The sequence below is a fragment of the Urocitellus parryii genome, chromosome 4 (genome assembly GCF_045843805.1).
Source record: "Urocitellus parryii isolate mUroPar1 chromosome 4, mUroPar1.hap1, whole genome shotgun sequence".
Classification (NCBI taxonomy): Eukaryota; Metazoa; Chordata; class Mammalia; order Rodentia; family Sciuridae; genus Urocitellus; species Urocitellus parryii.
This window is the reverse complement of record NC_135534.1, coordinates 134,696,432-134,715,393: the sequence shown is the minus strand read 5'-3', so window position 1 is coordinate 134,715,393 and position 18,962 is coordinate 134,696,432. Positions and strand designations below refer to the sequence as shown.

The 18,962-nt window shown below is 41.6% G+C and overlaps 1 protein-coding gene across 2 annotated transcripts in view; it reads right to left on the bottom strand.

Moving 5' to 3' along the window:
* LOC113186547 (guanine nucleotide-binding protein G(q) subunit alpha) overlaps positions 1-4,224 on the bottom strand; it is a 285,871-nt gene extending 281,647 nt beyond the window's left edge. The window contains exon 1 of one of the 2 annotated variants that reach the window (XM_026394018.2): positions 3,185-4,224. In XM_026394018.2, the coding sequence (XP_026249803.1) occupies positions 3,185-3,320 (136 nt within the window). In that variant the 5' untranslated portion in view covers positions 3,321-4,224. Of the gene's footprint in view, positions 1-2,885; positions 2,923-3,184 lie in introns of those variants that run through there. The other variant, XM_026394019.2, reaches the window with a different exon arrangement.
* Positions 4,225-18,962: the final 14,738 nt, after the last annotated feature.

The window sequence follows — 18,962 nt, the reverse complement described above, 5'->3', positions numbered from 1 at the left end:
CCGCACCACATAAAGATAAATAAATAAAGATATTGTGTCCAACTAAAAAATAAATATACATTTAAAAAAAGAATGGATAAGTTAAAGAAAGCAAGAATTCAGAATTTAATGTTACTCTTCCATTTAAAATTTGTGAATAGAATGAATTTTTTTAATTATAGAGACATGTAATCTATAATCTATAATGTTTTACCTGTGGCAAATAAAATCATGATCTTCAGAGTTCATTTTTTTAGTAACAAAAACCAAAACATTATGTATTATGGAATAAATTTGAAGACTTTGGCATAATTGCTGAATATGAATCAAAATAGCCCAAATTTTACTGCCACACCTGATTATCTAGTCAGATAACCACTATTTTCCTTTTCTAATGTTTCTATATTATTACTATGTAAAAGTAAATAATTATGTGAACAAACGCAAGAGTCAATACTTTCATCTCTGCCAAGCAAATCCTTTTCCATTAAAATGGTGTCATGCCTTGAACTAAAACTTACTAAGAAAATAATTTTACATTGAATTTCATTTCAACATAAGGTAACTCCTCCATTTAAATAAATTGGTTAAAAATACTAGCAGATCTTTAAACTGTGACAGGATACATTCTGCAATCTCCTCTGGACAGGTGTCATTTAAATGAAGGAAGGAACCAAAAAATTCAGTCTATTCACAAAGCAGCACCTCAGAAATTCCTCATACAGAACCACTCCCCAAGATCTCCCCTTATTCAAATCTACCCTGGTTTCCCTCTTCAACTCATAAACTTGTGAAATCACACACCTATACATACACATACAAATCTATGTTTAATATATATCATTACTATACAAATAGTATAGGAAGCGCAGTAGTTATGTTACAAAAGCAACATATCTAGCATATGAAGCAGTAGCAATTTGTACATGGTGTCCAAGGATCATGTTTCTGAGAAAACTGTATGATGAAATGTCAGTAATGAATGTAGGTGCTGAATTCATGTATTTTTCTCCTACTTCTACCAGGCCATATTTGGGAGATGAGGTGGGGCTGGGTTAATAAATCCTGCTCAAATATCTAATAAAATAAAAAAAGTTATCCATACTACCTCCACTTTAGTAGTAAAACTGGTTTAGTTTACATTTTTTTCCTCAGAAAATCATCTCGCAAGTTCATTTTTAAAAGCACAGTATTACCCAAATATACAATATGTAATTAAGCAGCTATATAAGTGAATTTCCCTCTTAGACATTTAAACCCCAAGGTCTTTAACAAACCCCTAGGCTTTAACTCAAGAGCTGCTGGGCCCAGAACTGTCACATTTCTGGCAGTTAGGGTTGGTTAAAGGAACCTCAAAGGCCCTGTTCAGAGCTTTGCAAAAACCTATAGATTGTCAACAAGGAAATAGAAAAATAAAACCCAGGTCATAAGGCAAGTCCCTCCAAACACATGCTTTTCTCTTACATCGTGTAATTGAACACTATATGTTTCTCTTGCCCTCACTATTTTCTTCTCAATCTTGAGAATTCAAAAAAACACCTTCAATTTCATGTTTTCAGCCATTTGAAGTAGGGTCAAATGAGAAAAGGAAGGAGAATTAAAAAAGGACCTTCATTTTTCAATTCCAGTTTTCCCCTCCCCTGGCTTCTTTCATTCCCTGAAGCTCACATCTTTCATTCAACTCTTTGCCTCTATTCTTTGTAAATAAATACACACCTATCTAATCAGGTTTCAAAATGAAGACATAAATCATGACATATGAATTAACCATTGGTAACTATTTGTGATCATTATATTTTGTTCCTGCTTGTAAATAATCCAGTACATAAGTAGTTCAGTCCCAAAGGCAATTGGTTCCTTGAGCTAGCAGATGGAATGCTCCAGATAAGAAAGAAAAGGCATGCTTCTCAAATCTTAACAATATTCTTTTTTTACAGAAACGTTTGAGAAATGTATTTATTACACAAGCAAATATCTAGAACACAAGTGCAGACATTTTTCAGGCCTGTTACTGCAAAGCTGTTTGCTCTTCCTACCACAATAGCTCAGAGTTATGTCAAGCTGGCTTGTGTGTGAACCCTGATGGCTTGATTCTGAACATTCTCTCAGAGATAATAATCAATAGAATTCCTATTTGAGAAATGGCATTTTCTTGCTAACTTAGTGTTAAAGCAGAATGTTGGGTGGGTTTTTCTTTCTTTCTTTTAGAGATTAGAGGAAATTTTTGCTGTATGCTTCCGTTTTCCTTCTAGCCCAGATTCCAAAGATATTAAAATTCTGTCCGTTTTAAACAAAAGGTTTCTATTTGTTTCCAGGAGAGTAACTGAGCGGCTGCACTGGTTTTCAGTAGTAACTATTGTGAATTCAGGCCTACATCTGGGTCGCCTCATTAAACAAAAGACACCCTTTGCTGTCAACAACCACACAACACAACGCTTTCCTATCCCTCATCTTTATCAGGAAGAAATGGTGCAAACGAGAAACACGCCTGTCACCATCCACTGGCCAAGAAACTCTTCTGGGGTCTCTCCTTTCAGTGGTCTAGTGGCTAGAGAACAGCACTTGTATGACACGTTTGGGCTTGCCCTCCCGCCCCGCCCCCAAAACATAAGCCCCTTTCTTCGGTATCCTCATCACTCCTTGGAGGATCTAGTAGCGAGTCTGCCCACCAATCCACCATTCCCTCCAGACCCCAGAATGCACGATATGGATGCACAAAGGCCACCCCACCATACGCCATCCCCCAAAGCTCCCTGGCTCGACTCCCGACCCTCTGGGCCACACACAGCTCCCGGCTTCAGTAACCCACCCGGCACCGCGGTCACTACACAGAAAGATCAACGCTATAGCCCACCTTCCCATCCCCGCGTCTAAGCCCCAAGTGATCTGCCACTTAGCAGATGCACAGCACAAAATGCACAGCCCTCTGGGACACGAACAGGCACACATCGAAGCACCGGGAAGGGCAGCCCGAACGTGTGTGTGTGTGTGTGTGTGTGTGTCTGTGTGTGTGTTTGTACGCGCGCGCGCCCTCAAGGGTGCGGGTAGTGGCTGGGGGCGCGCATAGGAAGGAAAGGGGCTAGCGGCGGGCGCCCGGGGGTGGGGGTCGCGCAGGGCAGCTGCCCCCAGAGACCTGAGGTAGTGGGCGGGGGCCAGAGAGGCCCGGTGGCAGGGCCCAGGGAGGCCAGCCCCAAGCTGTACTCACCCAGCAGCAGCAGCTTGAGCTCCCGGCGGGCGTCCCGCTTGTCCCTGCGGAGCTGCCGCTCGATCTCGTCGTTGATCCGCCGGGCTTCCTTGGCCTCCTCGCTCAGGCAGCACGCCATGATGGACTCCAGAGTCATTCTTCCAAAGTGCCTCCGCTGCAGCCCCGCCGGCACCCCCTGCTCACACGCGCGCACACACACCCTCCCGCCCTCGCTCCCCCGAGGCAGCGGTGGCCGCTGAGCCCCCGCCGCCCGGGCGCGCGTCCGGGACGAGCTCGGGGAACCGCCGCGGGGGTGGCGGCCAGGGCCGGGGCCACCAGGTGGGCCGGGGGATCGGCGGAGCCCGCGGCGGCCTGGGCCGCCCAGAGGAGTGAGGCGGGTTCAGGAGGCGTTCGCGGGCGCTGGCTCGGAGGGCGCGTGAGGGAAGGCCGCCGCGCCCGGCCTCGCTCAGAAGCTCGCGAGTCTTTCCCCAGGAACCGGCGGCCCGCCTAGCCCCCCGCGCCGCCGCCGCCGCCGCCGCCGCCGCCGCCGCCGCCGAGGCTCCCCTAAGCTGTGAGCCCAGCGGCAAGAGCACATTCACCGGGGCGTCCCCACAGCGAGAGGCAGCCGACGGCTCCCAGCGCTCGGCGCGCCCGCTCCTTGCCGCCGCCTGTCACGGCTCCTGGGCGCCCACCGCCCGGCTCGCGCGCAAACCCGGTTCGCCTGCCCGCCGCGCGCTCCTCCGCCTCCGCTCCGCCTCCGCCTCCACCAGACGCCCACCCCCGGCCCCGATTGCCAGGCGCGGAGCGACTGCTCAATGCTCGCCCTCCCCCTCGCCACACACACACATTTTCTTCTTTCTCTGAACTGGAGCACAGATCCGGGAGGGAGGCGGCGGCGACGGAGGCGGCGGGAGGAGGAGGAGGAGGAGGTGGAGGAGGTGGAGGAAGAGGAGGAGGAGGGAGCGAGCGCGGGAGGAGGGGAGCCGGGAGGCGGTGCCGCCCGGCCCCTCCTGGAAGGCTTTCCTGGGCTCGCAGCCGCCGCGGCGCGCCTCCCAGTGCGGCTCTCGCCTCGCCCGCGAGGCTCCCCGGCAGGGCCGGCCCCCTCCGGCTCTGCGGGCGCCTCCCTCTCCCGCGCCCTCGGCGGGGCCCGCAGGCGTAGCGGTCGCAGCCGCCCCCGTCAGGGTTCGGGGCGGGGCCGGGTCTCCAACGCGCCCTGCCAGCCGGCGGCCGCTACAACGCGCCGAGGCCGAGGCCGACCTGCGGCTGCCCGCCGGCCGCCCGGGCGTGGTGAAGCGGGAATATGGCGGCCTCTGCCTGCCTTTCAGCCCACCAGCCCGGGAACGCAGCCTCCGCCCTCCGGGAAGTCGCGGGATTCAGCCCCGCGAACCCGCTGCGCCCGCTGGCGCCGCGAACACCCTGCCGGCTCCTGCGGGCGGCGCCGGCTCTCGCTTTGCTCGCTCGGTGGCCGCGCCTGTCTGCTGCTCTCGGCAGCTCTTCAGCCACTTCAGTATTTCCCGTTCCTATAACGCCATTCGGTTAGAAGCTATCTAGCTTCGCCTCTGACCCCAGATCAGAGACTCTCCACTGTGGGGTACGACTGGGGATGAGAAAGAATTGTCACTAGCTGCCGGAGGGGTAAGGGGAGACTAAAGTCCTCAAAGAAGCTTGAGATAGAAATCTAAATCCTGAGCAGAAAAATGAAACTGCCCAAGTTTCCAAGAGCCTCCTGATAGGTTCCAACTTTTCATGCCATTGAGACTGTTTTTGTTTTGTTTTACCAGTTCTCTTGTTTTGGAAAAGGCACACGATGTTTTACAGCCAAATAATCGAATTTGCCCTTCTAGACAGAGACTGATTGTGGATTACTTCTGGGGAAATGCAAATAGTGCGGAATAAAGGAAAGAAATAGAAAAATAGAGAACCCAAGATTGCCAGAGCAAAATTTGATTCTGGTTGTTTGGTTTCCACTTTCGATTGAAGAAGTTTACTTTAAAATACAGTTTGCATATTTCATTGTGATATACTACTAATGAATAGGAAAAAATTCTATTTGGTCCAATAGCTAGAAAAGATAAGAATCATATTCTTTCCTGCCTCGGTAGAACCTGAGGCCTTCAGAATAAACTGTGTTATGAAGAGAATTGCCTTTTCACATTTTATGTTTTCTCAGAGATATCCCTGGTGCAACCTGCTGATCCAGACTGCAATGTAAGGTCATGACCGTACTGTTGCTACAGATCAGGAACAAGAATGTGTAGAGGGTTCTTGGACTCCAAGTGTGTGACTTCCTCCTTTCATTTGCCCTATCCTCCACCCCTTCCTGACCCCTCCCCTACCTCCCCTCCCCCCCTTTACACACACACACACACACACACACACACACACACACACACACACGGAAAGAGAAAAAGAGCTGGAATTTAGATCAAGGAAATTCTTAAAACAAAATCTATATTTTAGGTCTGTTTTCAAAAGGATATTTGGCCTAGAAAATAATTAAATTCCACCTTGGACAGGGAGCAGAAAAGACAAACCTCACCACTTTTAAGTGAATACCTGCAGAAAATCACTAGACTTGCTGTGAAGTTACAATTTTAAATGAAGTAAAGAAAGATTCAATATGCAGAAATGTAAAATTGCTTCAAGAGAAAAATTGTTTGCATCTTTTAATAAATAAACAAATTATATATATGTATGTGTATATATATACATATATATATATTTTTTTTGAGAAATTCCAGCGTTTTGTATGCTGAAAAACCAATTGACAGAAAGTTTCACATCTCTGGCTTCCTAGCTAAGTATCCTCTGAGACTTGATATACCTTTCAAAATGTGCTGTCAATCCTATCAGGTAATTTTTTGACTGAATTGACCTGTTTATGGTGAATTACACTGTTTGAAAAGATTGTAGATAACAATCAAAGTCTGTTTTGTCACCCCCATCTCTCCAGCATCAGAAAAACTCTGGCGGTTAACAGATTTTTAAATAGATACAATAAATCAATAGGATGTGTCACACATTGGGAAGAAATCAGGAAGTAAGGAAAACCAACACTGTGCAGTGATAAAGCCATATATGGGCGTCAAGAAGGAAACAGGAAGAGAAAATCCAAAGCCTGAAACTAGATCTATCCCCAAACCTTTCCTTACTATCTGGAGAGCATTTACCAAGCAAATATTCCTACAACTTAAGTCAAAACAAAATCTATGCAGAGACTACTGAAGTTGCTGAGTGTGTTCTAGGAGAATATACTTTAAATTATGCAACTAAACATGGATCATGTTTCAAAATCCTGATTCATTAACTCAACAAATATTTATTCACTGCCTGCTATGTGTAAAGAACTAAAGTGGAGTTACAGGAAGAGAAACTAAAATTAATACAATATGATCCTTGCCTTCAGTGGACTTACAGTCTTAAGGCAAAATGAGATTGTGGTGGTGGTGCATGCCTGTAATCCCAGCAGCTTGGGAGACTGAGGCAGGAGGATCATGAGTTCAAAGCCAGCTTCAGCAATTTAGTGAGGCCCTAAGCAACTCAGCAAGACCTTGTCTCTAAATCATATATAAAAAAGAGATAGGGATGTGGCTCTGTGGTTGAACATCCCTTGGGGGTTCAACTCCTGGTACCAAAAAAAGGCTTTGAACAGATAATAATAAGAGACAAAATGAAATCAATTTCTTTTAATGGGAGTTGAAGTAACAATATAATGGGATAAAGGAAGGAATAATTTATTCCAGAAGACTTGAAAAGAAGAGGGGACATTTGGATGCACCTTAAAAATGAATACGTTTTCAATAAATATATATCTACACCACTTTAAAGTAGCCATTGTATATTACCCCAGACAAACAATGAGATGATAAATCATTTTGAGAATTCAAGGGCAATTACCAAATGAAAAGCATATCATAAAACCCACAAAAAAAATGAAAAAACAAAAGATTGTTCTTATTTCCTATGGATACCTGCCCCAACAATCCTATCACCCTGGTTTGGGGGTATCAGGTATAAGGGGGAGACAATAAAAGGCATATTTCAGCTTCAAGGAGTGAATCTGCAAAGAGTAAAAAGGCCAAGAACTTCTAAAGGAACCTTCTGGAGAAGGAAAGAGCTGTATGGGTAATCCAACATACCGGCCTTATAGGGAGCCTCTCTTGTTTCCAGAGTAATTTAATATGGCTGCCTCATTGCTTATACCTTCCATTGTAATTATCTGTCCCCCACACACCTTGGATTAGGAACTGCTCAAGAGCAGAGATCTTGTTTTTCCTGCTTTCAGTGCATAACAAAGAGTACCTAGTTTAAAGCAGATATTCAGTAAGTGATGAATAAAAGAATGCCTTCACCTACATCACTGACAAACATACTCACAGACTGCCTATCCCAGGCAGTGTATTATGCCAGGTGCCTGAGGCATACAAAGCCCTTAAAGACTTTATAATCTATTTGGGAAGACACTTCATATGCATAAAAGAATAACCAATACAAAATGAGAAGCACTTGCTGCTAATCTAATGTATAAAAGAGTGGATTGCCAGTGGAGTTCAAGAGGAGCAGTTATCCAAGGTACCATTCAAAGTAAACCAGAGGAGAGTGGGTATGCACAGAATGGGCACCCAAAAGACAAGCTGGAAATCAACCTGAAGCAAATCGTAGATCCTACAAGAACTGGGAAATAGGTTTTCTGTACAGAGATGACAACAGAGCCAACAAATAAAATGGACCTGCTCCTTAGGAAGGAAGAGAAGTAGGCCCAAAAAGACCCAGAGAGCTGTAAATGGCACCACCTAGAGGACAGTTTTCATAACAGCAGAAAGATTTTGTTAAACTGAGCTTTTGAGTAAAAGGAAGGTTTCAGGACCAACATGTTGAAGATGAAAAACCTGTGCGAGACACAATAATTTCTTCTGACAGAGAAAACACCCTCTGTTGAAAAAAATCCACCTTAAAGCTATTCTATATTAAGCAGAGTACCTCACTGACATCTTTCCTTTATCAAGCTCAGAAAATGCAGCTAGGTGATTGTCTGGCTCTATTTACATCCATCTATTTTGTATCTATCCAAATCAGCATTATCATGGGAAGTATAGCATTTCACAGTTTGAAGGACATTCAGATTGCACTAGACTTGAAGCTCCTAAAAGCCTGGCCAGATGGGAACTACAAATTATTTTTTAGTTGTTACCCATAGCTATGATTTTTGAACATTTTTATTAATGTGTATTGTTCATATTAATAGGATTCATTGTGATGTTTTCATGTATGTACATAGCATGCACTCACCAACCTCCTTTGTCCACCCTCCTCCTCCACATACACATACCCTTCCCAGACTTTAATAGTCACTATTTGACTTTTTTTAGTTTCTGCATATGAGAGGGTACATGCAGTACTTGTCTTTCTTTGTCTGCCTACTTCATTTAATATTCTTCATTTTCATCCATTTTGCTGCACATGACAGGTTTTCATTCTTCTTTACAGCTGAGTACTACTTCATTGTGTATATATACCACATTGTCTTTATCCATTCATCTGTTTGGAGCTATTTTTAAGCTGGATATATTGGTGTTTCCTACAGAGAAACTCATGTTTGATAAACAAATGAGCTAATGACTGAAAAAGTACTAAACTCACAACTGTGATCCTTTTATCAAGGATAACAGTATAGGAATTTCCCTCCTGTCCTTAAGTTATTACAAACAGAAGTTACCTTATGCCTCAAGACTCACTGGCTTTGCTGAACTCAAATCAAGACCAAGGGTCTTTGGCCTGCAGAAGTAGTGTACTTTTGTTGTTGTTGTTTTTGTGTTTGTTTGAGAAAGGGTCTCACTTTTGCCAGGGCTGGCCCCAATCTTCTGGACTCAAGCCATCCTCTTGCCTCAGCTTCCTGAGTAGCTGAGACTAGAGGTGAACAACACTGAATCTGGCAAAGTGTTACTTTTGACTCTTGAAATCCAGGCTTATTATCTCAGATAACAACACTTCCAACCAAGTGTTTACTCCCCATTTCTGCATCATTTGGATCAATTTATACACCCCATTTAGTAACATGTCATACCTATGGACACTGGAAATGGGCCTTTTACCTAATACAACATGAAGAGGACTGGATTTTAGAATTAAATATATTGGGGTGATTAAGGCAATTATTTGTCTCTTATTCTTTACTTCCATAATTCTAAATCAAATAATCACTTATACCTTTTACGATTTTCATGTAAAGCTCAAAAAGTCAAGATTTTTATGTTTTTTTCACTAGGGAATGTAGCACTTAGAAAAGTGCCAGGGTACAAGAAAGGCTCAATAAACATGTGCTGAATGAATGAAAATTAGGTTTTCTAATAAAAGAAATTACATATTGGCCACATGGCAGTTGCTGCATTTTTTTTTTTGTCTTAGCCAGATGGTATCTACCAAATCTTAACTCCCCCTGTAAAATGTTCTTCAACCATGGGCTTCAAAATTTTACCTCAGATGGAAAATCAGCCATCACTAAGGCATCAAGAAACCTGGGATGCAACATTTTCAAAATCCATGTAGAAACATGTATTAATTCCATCCAAATCAACTTTGTAGGAAAGTTGATATTTATGTCATCAATTTATTTCAAGCATGTTATACCTTAGAGATCATGACACAATGTTATAGTCAAAGTGTTAATTGCTGGATGTGTGATAAATTAATTAAACAGCACATGCTGATGCAAAACACATAAGTGATTAAAATGGCATTATTTTGTTTTCTCGATGATTGAAATAGTATTAATATTAACCTTTCAATTAGTTGTTATTCTTGCACATTTTTCAACCAGTCCATTCTAAATTTTATCAAGATGTGAAAAAGCAGCTGTGCATGGTGGCACATACCTGTAATCCCAGCGGCTCAGGAGGCTGAGGCAGGAGGATCGTGAGTTCAAAGCCAGCCTCAGCAACAGCAAGGTGCTAGCTAAGCAACTCAGTGAGACCCTGTCTCTAAATAAAATACAAAATAGTGCTGGGGATATGGCTCAGTGGTTGAGTGTCCCTGAGTTCAATCCCCAGTACGCCCCCCCCTAAAAAAAGATGTGAAAAAGCTAGTAGTTTTTCAACTTCAGAAAAATACAAAATGTCCTCTTCCTACCATAAAATTAGAAAAAGAAAATCTCTTATTTTTTTTCTCCCTTTCCTACTTCCACGTAAATCTACTTGAGCCACAAAATTTCTATAAGCACACTTTCAGGTTTGTTAGTATACTTCCATCTTTCCATCCTGTAACCTCCCCCTGTAAAATGTTCTTCAACCAGAGCTTGTCTAAGAGTCAGATTTGTGGTGAGTCCATTGGACAATATGGAATGGAACCTGGAATAAGGTCAAGAGACTGGGAAATTTTTCTTTGGCTTAGGCTCAGATGTGGCTCAGTACAGAACTATTAATCTAAAATTTTGATAATTTACTCATTGTGTATTCTTTGTGGTAATTTTTTTAAATTTGATTTTAGTTATAGGTGGACACAGTATCTTTATTTTATTTTTATGTGGTGCTGAGGACTGAACCCAGGGCCTCATGCATGCTAGATGAGTGTTCTACCTTTGAGTCACAACCCCAGCCCTGATTTTTATTTTTAAAGTATTGTATCACTTCAGTTTTGTATTATAGTGGGGTTCTTTTCTTTTTTCTTGTTGTTGTCATTGTTGTTAATGCTGTTTTTAATTTTGCACCCAAAGCAAGTGCTTTGCCCTATCCAGGTGCTGGTATACAATTTGCACCCAAGAGATTTGGCATACAAACTTGTCACTCTAGAGAAGGAATCAACTTCAGGGGGTTATCCATTTATTACTGCCTAAAAATATGTATTATTGCTGCCTGTGGAGCTGAAACAAAAGAACTGGGTTGAGAAGTCATTGATTGTCCAAATAGAAGCAGTAGAAGCTTCTATGACCTCTAAAAATATGTGGTTGGGAGTGGGTTTGGGGCTCAGCAGTAGAGTGCTCATGTAGCACATGCAAGGCCCTGGGTTCAATCCTCAGCACCACATAAAAATAAGTAAATAAAATAAAGGTATTGTGTCCAACTACAACTAAAAAATAAATATTAAAAAATACACGATTTTCAGGAAAATCAAACAAAAGAAAACGATGAGAAAAATGTGGAAAATATCGTTGTTAGTCTCAGTAGTTGGCTTACATTGATAAGCAAGCATTGTGGGCTTGGATGTAGCCCAGTGGTAGGATGTACTCTTTGCCCATGCAAAGCCCTGAGTTCAATCCCTAGCACCACAAGTAACAGCAAGAACAAAGCAAGCAAAGACTGTGGACCACAGAGACCTAAGATGCCATGTGATCCAGGGAATTTTTTTAAATCCAGGAATCATTTCTTTAAAATAAAACCCACTAGAAAACCAGTATATAGAAAGGTTAAGTAAGACACAAGCCTACAGATTAGGGGAGGGACAACATGGAATCCCCACTCCACTTCAATCAGGCCACTTTTCAAAACCTGAACACATTTTGTGTCACATTTTAGAAGTGTCACATCTAGAGAGTCTATCCATTGATCCAGGTTATAAAGCCCAGAAGTGGCAGAGGCAGGGCTAGAGCTAATTTTTTATTTTAATTTTATTTTCCTGATACCCTTTTCCTTAATCTGAAATAGTCCTAGAAGAAGTTATATTTATTTGGTCTCCAAGTTTCCTGGTCTCACAATAAATACTCAGGCTGGAAGTGTAGTACAGTGGTAGAGCTCATGAGGCCCTGGGTTCTATCCCCAGCATTAGGAGGGGGGGAGGGGAAGTACTCATCTTTTTTGAAAGGATTGCTGTTTACTTAATCTTTTACCTGTTCTTAGGAAGCCCATAGCCTACTGGCACATGGCTCTGTCAGAGGGATTTGCATTTCCAATCATATCAAAGCCTGAGGTTAAAACAGTGGTCTGACCTCTGGCTGCACATTAGGATCACCTGGGGAGCCTTTGAACAACACTGGAAGCTGGATTCTCACCCCAGATATTTAGATTTTATTGGTCTGGGATGGGGCTTGGTATATATTTAGTAATTTGTATGCCACCAGGCATTCCAATGTGCAGGCAAGATTGAGAACAACTGAGTTACATTAATAAAACTAATGATATGTGTAGCCTTCAGCCAGAGCTGGATAATGCAGTCATAATTATCTACTCCAAGTAGAAAGTAAGGCCAGTTCTGTTTAGCACTGGGCTGGTCCTAGGATCTGTGCACTGGAAGGAAGTTAGCCCCCTAGCCACCCCTCCCACTGCCACTGTCCTTCAGAACTGTAGACATTTTTTTGTTTAAGTTTCCCTTATTTTCCCATTAATTTCTTAATCTTCTCACAAGTAAGTCTTCTTCCCACCCCTGACCCCACCTCTTACCTACCCAGAGGCAACTGGTGTTACTAGTTCCTTTGGCAGTCTTCCAGAAACATATGTGTATACACCAAATATTTCTTTTAGGTCTGGGAGTGTATCTCAGGGGTAGAGCACTGTCTAGCATGCATGAGACCCTGGGTTTGATTCTCAGCACTGAAAAAATATTTTGTTTTTTACTTTAGTTATACAAATGGTTCCATAGTGTACTAATTTGGTTTTTCCATTCACTATGTATCAGAAATGGATCCATATTATGCACATGTTCTTTTTGACATTGCAGAGTATCTTATAGATTCCCTACAAGTTCTTAACCAATCTATTATTGATGGATATTTGTTGCTAGTATTAAGCTACCTTTATAATAAATATTTATGTACTTAGTTCTTTGGTCATCCCATTAATTTTTTTCATTTATTAAATATGTTTCAAAATTTATTTTAGTGCCTGTGTGGTGTGCCACTGTTTGAGTTTATGATAATCTGTTCAAACAATATTGTATTATGAGATATTTATGCTGTTCCAAATTATTTTTCATTATGAATGATGTTGCAACAAAATCTTTGTATATAAATTTTTGTGCTCATATTCATAAAAAAATATAAATTCCAGAGAATAGAATTATTGGGTCAAAGGACATACACATTTTAAGCCTTTTTTTTTCAATATATTTTTTAAGTTTTAAATGGACCTTTATTGTATTTGTTTATATGCAGTACTGAGAATCAAACCCAGTGCCTTACACATGCTAGGCAAGCCTTCTACCCCTGAGTCACAGCCCCAGCTGCCATTTGAAAGCTTTTGATAAATAGTCTCAAATTTTTCTCTAGAAAGTTGGTTGCAATTAATACCTACCAGCAATGTATGAAAAGTCCCATTCCCTCATCTTTGCTCAACCACAAGTACTGGCTTAAAAATTATGGATCAATAACTGCTTGGGAGGCTGAAGCAGCAAGAGTTTGAGGCCAACCTCTGCAAATTAATAAGACCCTGTCTCAAAAAATTTTTTTAAGTGTTGGGGATATATGGCAGTAGTAGAGTATGTCGCTAGCATGTGGGAGGCCCTGGGTTAAATTTTCAGTACAGGGGAAAGGGGAATATGTGTTCATATACAGATGGATTGGTTTAAGTCAATTCTTTGAAATTATTGATTTTTTTCTAATTGTAATCTTGAGTATTTCTTCATCATTATAAGCTACTTTGAGGCTTTAATAATTTTAGAGATTTTTATAAAACTATGTATCTATCTAGAAATTATAATAGCCATTATTTAAACTAAATAATAAACCCCCAAAACTGAGTTTAAAAAGTTGAAAGTAATTTTATTTTAGGGGGGTTCTCATAAACCCCTACTTTGAGTGAATAGTCTACTTCATGAAAAATCCCAAATAGTCCAGGCTTTCTCTTAACACAAATTTGCCAGACACCAAAGTTTAAGTATATCTTAAGCTTGCTCTACGTTTATTTTTGTCACTTTATTCTGCAGATGATAAACACCCTTTTAACTCTTTGCATCTAGGGATGTAGCTTTCCCAAAACGAATAAAATTTTACTGGCTAAATCATCCTTTTAATTCACAGGAAATTCAAGGGAAGAATCTATTCATTAAGCTTCAAGAGGATTAGGTCCCAGGAGAGACATTTTCAGGGATCAAGGGATAGATGTTACTGATTACCCCAAGGGGTGGGTAGAGGGGAATTGTACCCAGAAGGAAAAGGAGTCCTATTTAATATTAACTTCATTGTGTCACAGGCTATGTGCTGCATCTTTGCTGCTGTACGTGTGGGGAAAATTCTCAAATATTGTACATTTGAATTGATCTTAAAAAAGTAAGATCCCAATTAAGTAAGGGTGATACAATATCCTGGGAAGCTTTACACTGCTTAAATTTTTCTAAAGTCATCACACACTATTTCTCTTGGACTCTATGTCCTGCCAAATGATTAGTATCTGAAGGTCTGGAATCACTCAAATGCACCTAAATTATGGTTAGAATTTACCTGAAGTACATGCTTTGCAAGAATTTTCAGTGGGGCCTGCCTGGAGGATTTTGAGGCATGTGGTAGAATGCCAATGAGATGGCAGTTTGCTCAGATGCCTGTTGTTAGCTCTGAAATGCCATCTAAGTCATGTCACTGTGCCAAAGGTATTTATTTCAGTGTACATCTTCAACAGGGATGGGCACAAGACTGCCAATTCCACTAACTGCAATTCCAGGACTACAGATTCTAAACGTCTTCCAAGGCAGGAGTAGAAAAAGAAAGGTTATCTAAGGATTCCAGAACTCTTCTCTTCTTTTTTCCATTCCCAGTTGATCAATGCTTTGACTGTAGAGAAGGCAGAATAGTGATAAAATGACAATATAAAAAACATTGTGTCTCCTCAATGCATCATATTCAAATGATTTTAATGTTTTCTACTCTCAGGCCACATTTGTTATCTTAGTAAAATAGGCATTTCTTGCAAAAGTGCTGTTATAACTCTGAATGATTAACCTCAAACCCTTTGACCTAACTCTTGGGACTACCCCTAACACATCTTAAATTTGGGCCTAAAGCATAGTATTTGAAGTTGGGCAGAGTGTGGAGTCGGGGGAGGGGGGGAGCCTGCTCTAATTTTCCCACTGAGGCCTAACAAGATAGATCCTGCTGTTGGTTTTGTCCAAAATCGATCAGTATTACACATTGTCCAAAGACTACAGCCATAGGCTTTTAGTTCAAATAATGCTATTCATTCACTTAGTCATTTTTATTGGTATGTGTATTCATTCAATTCCAAGTTTATAACACGGCAGAAGAACATGGAAAGAGGATGAAGTGTATAGCTGACAGGACTGGGGATCAGTCACAGGAACTCTGGCCACAAGGCAAGAAAGTTGGGCCCCAGTTCTGGTTCCTCAGATAAGCAAAGAACCCCTGGGAGAGTAGACTGAAGGCAGGTTAGCACAACAGAATTCAGGCAGGCAGACTGGAGCTAGTGCACTGCCTCAGAGGTGGCTCAGTGATATGAGGCTGATCATTAGAAAGTGGGACTAGAGCCAGGTGTGCTAGTGCATGCTTGTAGTCACAGTGACTTGGGAGACTGAGGCCCAAGAATTGCAAGTTCAAAGCCAGCCTCAGCAACTTAGTGAGGTGCTGAGCAACTTAGCAAGACCCTGTCTCAAAATGACTAATAAAAAGGCTGAGGATATGGCTCAGTGGTTAAAGTACCCCTGGGTTCAATTACTGGTACCAAAGAAAGAAAATTAGGGCTAGAGCTGGGCAGTCCTGGGTGGGTCCTGGGACTAGAAATGGCCATACTTTCACTGGGCTCCAAAAGGCCCCATCTGCTTGTGGGAAGAAGCCAGTAAAAGAACCTGAGTTTGACAATTGCTTTTCTTTCCCTTCCAAGAAGGCTCAGCTTAGTGATTTCCAGTTCTGGATTTACTTAAAACCAGTTTTCAAAAGCTTCAAAGTTAATTGTGTGTGTGTGTGTGTGTGTGTGTGTGTGTGTGTGTATTCTATTCTTCTGGGCTTAAAAGAAGAAAAAACAAAACAAAACACCACAAATAGATATATTACTCCAAAGCTTTGTTCACAGGTGAGTTAAAAAAAAAGTTCAGCCAGGCGCAGTGGTACACACCTGTAATCCCAGTGGCTTGGGAGGCTGAGACCTTTAATATGTATTAACATATATTAAGGGCAGGGTTCAACACTGGAAATTTGCTAGAACACAGAGAAGAGAATAGTCCTATTTCCTCATCTTAAACTCCTGAATTCTTGGGCTGGAGATATAGCTCAGTTGGTAGAGTGCTTGCCTTGTATGCACAAGGCTCTGGGTTCATCCACACACAAAAAAAACCTCCCAAATTCTTAACACCTTCCAGCCCCCACTGTGTTAGACTTGATGTTTCATTCCTCCCATCTGGCCACTTACTGCTTACATGTTGTTTACTCTGGAAGAAACGCTATGGCACACATCAGAAGCCAAAACCCAGAGGTAGAACCACAGGAGAATGCTGAGTGCAAACTGCAGGAGCAGGGCCAGCTGCAGGACTCAGCCTGAAGGCACAGCCATGGATCAGATTCTGAGACCATAGAAGGCAATAGGAATAGGAGCCCAAAGGTGTATTGTTCAGCTGGCAGGAGACTATTAAGGGATTAGGTAGAGAGGAGTTATTCATATAGTTGTCTATAGGGTTAGCTGAGGCTGGAGTTCAGAAGCAGTGATTTAATATATAAGAACAGAAGTGTCAGGTATAAGACAAGGAAGCAGGAAAACAAGCGTAGGCCTAGGACCATGCTTAGAAAATGAGAAAAAGTTCTGACTGTGTTGGGGATATAGTTCAAGGGTAGAGAACTTGCCTAGCATGTACAATGAACGAACTGGAGTACAAATCCTAAAACAAGATATTAGGTTCGATCTCCAGCACTGACAGGAAAAAAAAAAAAAGTTCTGACATAGGGTTCACATAAAGAAATAAATGAACTAGAGTATAAATTCTATTTAGGGGGTGGATGATGAATCAGTTAAACTGTTAAACTGGGCTATGCTATGCTGCAGAAATAAACAACACCCAAATCTAAATGGTTTCAGACAAAATTGTGTCTCTTTGTTATGCCACATGTTCATTGCATGTGAGCAGAGGGCTCAATCTACATTGTTCTCCCTCTGGAATCCCCAGGTTAATGATCTGTATCATCTATGGTTGTGGCAGGGGGAAAAAGAGGACTGGAATGTCTGGCATCAGCACTTAAATGCTTCAGACTGGGAGGGAGGCGTGCACTTCCACTCACAATTCGTTGGTCAAAGCAAATCACATGGCCACACCTAACTTCAAGGGATCATGTGACTGGGAGGAGGGTGAACTGGAAATCTCAGTGAGAATTGGCAGTGGCTACCAGGTAATACCAGTGCCAACTTCTTTGGAAGTAAAACTGTAAAGGGGAGAACATTCAAGAAGTTACCAGCTTGCCTACCTGAAATCTGAACTTCTCTTTTCTTTGGAAACTGCAGTTGGACTCTGGGTTTGGCTAACTGGGAATCCTATTTTAACTTGGAGCTTGAGAAAGGAAGGCATGGATTCGGTGGGGACTGATTCTGGGGGACAGTGTAGTTAGAGATGCTTCCTAGCAGCTGTATCTACTGCTTTATTACTAGCTGCATTACTAGCTTTATATATTACTAGCTATTATGTATTACTAGCTATTATGTATTACCAGCTATTTTGTATTACCAGAAATTATGTATTACCAGCTATTACGTATTACTAGCTGGTGGCACCTAGTAATGTCCAACCTATCAGGCCAGTCACCTTACCTGTTCCTCAAACTTGCACTTTTAGATAGTTATTGGCAAGCTGACACTTCCCAAGCAGGGGTATCATAATTTAGTTCTCCTGGGGGTTGGAGGAATCATGTGTATGCACTTAAATATATAGCAGTACATGTCAAACAGCTAGATGACATTATGAGGCATGTTTATCTCAGATACATTTGCAGTATTTTTGTTTTAAGTAAGGTAAGCAAAATACTACCCTGTCATCTCCTTCTGGTGATGATGACAAAATGATGGAATCTCAGTATCTGGAGGGGCTTCCTAGACTCCATATTATCTCCAAACACTTGTAGACCACCTGCTGTATACTTTGGACTGTATAAGGTGTAGCCCCAGCAATTATGCCCTCATGCCAGCACAATGACAGGAGGAAGTAGGTGCTCAGTTACCAAGGCATTTATTTCAAACATAGTTCAAATTTTGTAGGATCTTACGAAGTTTCCAAAAATGCTAATTTCACATTCAGGTTAACAAGAAAGAAGCTTGTGGGTTTTTTTTATCCATAATAATCTTTTCTAAATGAAGACATTTCTAACCTAAATGTAGTTCATGCAATCTAAAGAGGGAGGAGGGGAACAATCAAGTACATTTTGTAGAAATCATTTATTTTGCCAAATCATCATGCAAATTTCACAGCAGAGCTATAAACATTCTCCAACATGGGATATGTTTTCAGTAATTAACAATATACAGCTTTCAAGCCAAACTTCTTAATTGATTTGCACAAGGTTGAGGTTATCAAAACCTGTTTCATAGTCAACATCACATTTATTTCTTGTATGGATTCTGGTGAACTGTTTGACCTAAGCAAAAATGTGGTTCAATGTCTGATGGCATGGGGATCATTTAACAGCTATGAGTCAACTAATACATGCTTGCATTTTTTAACGAAGTGTGAAGAAAATGAAGATATCTAAAATGTAGATTCCTTACAATGCTTTATTCCCCGATTATCCCCTTATTTTCTCATGCAAACTATATGAAGGCTTTGTGGAGATTTATTTGTATAATTTTGTTAATTGTCAACCATTGATAATAGTGTGAAGAAAGGGTCATGTTCTTATTTTGCAAAGTGGCGCCACTTTTCTAGAAAGAAATTTGGCAACAATTTTTAAAAACCA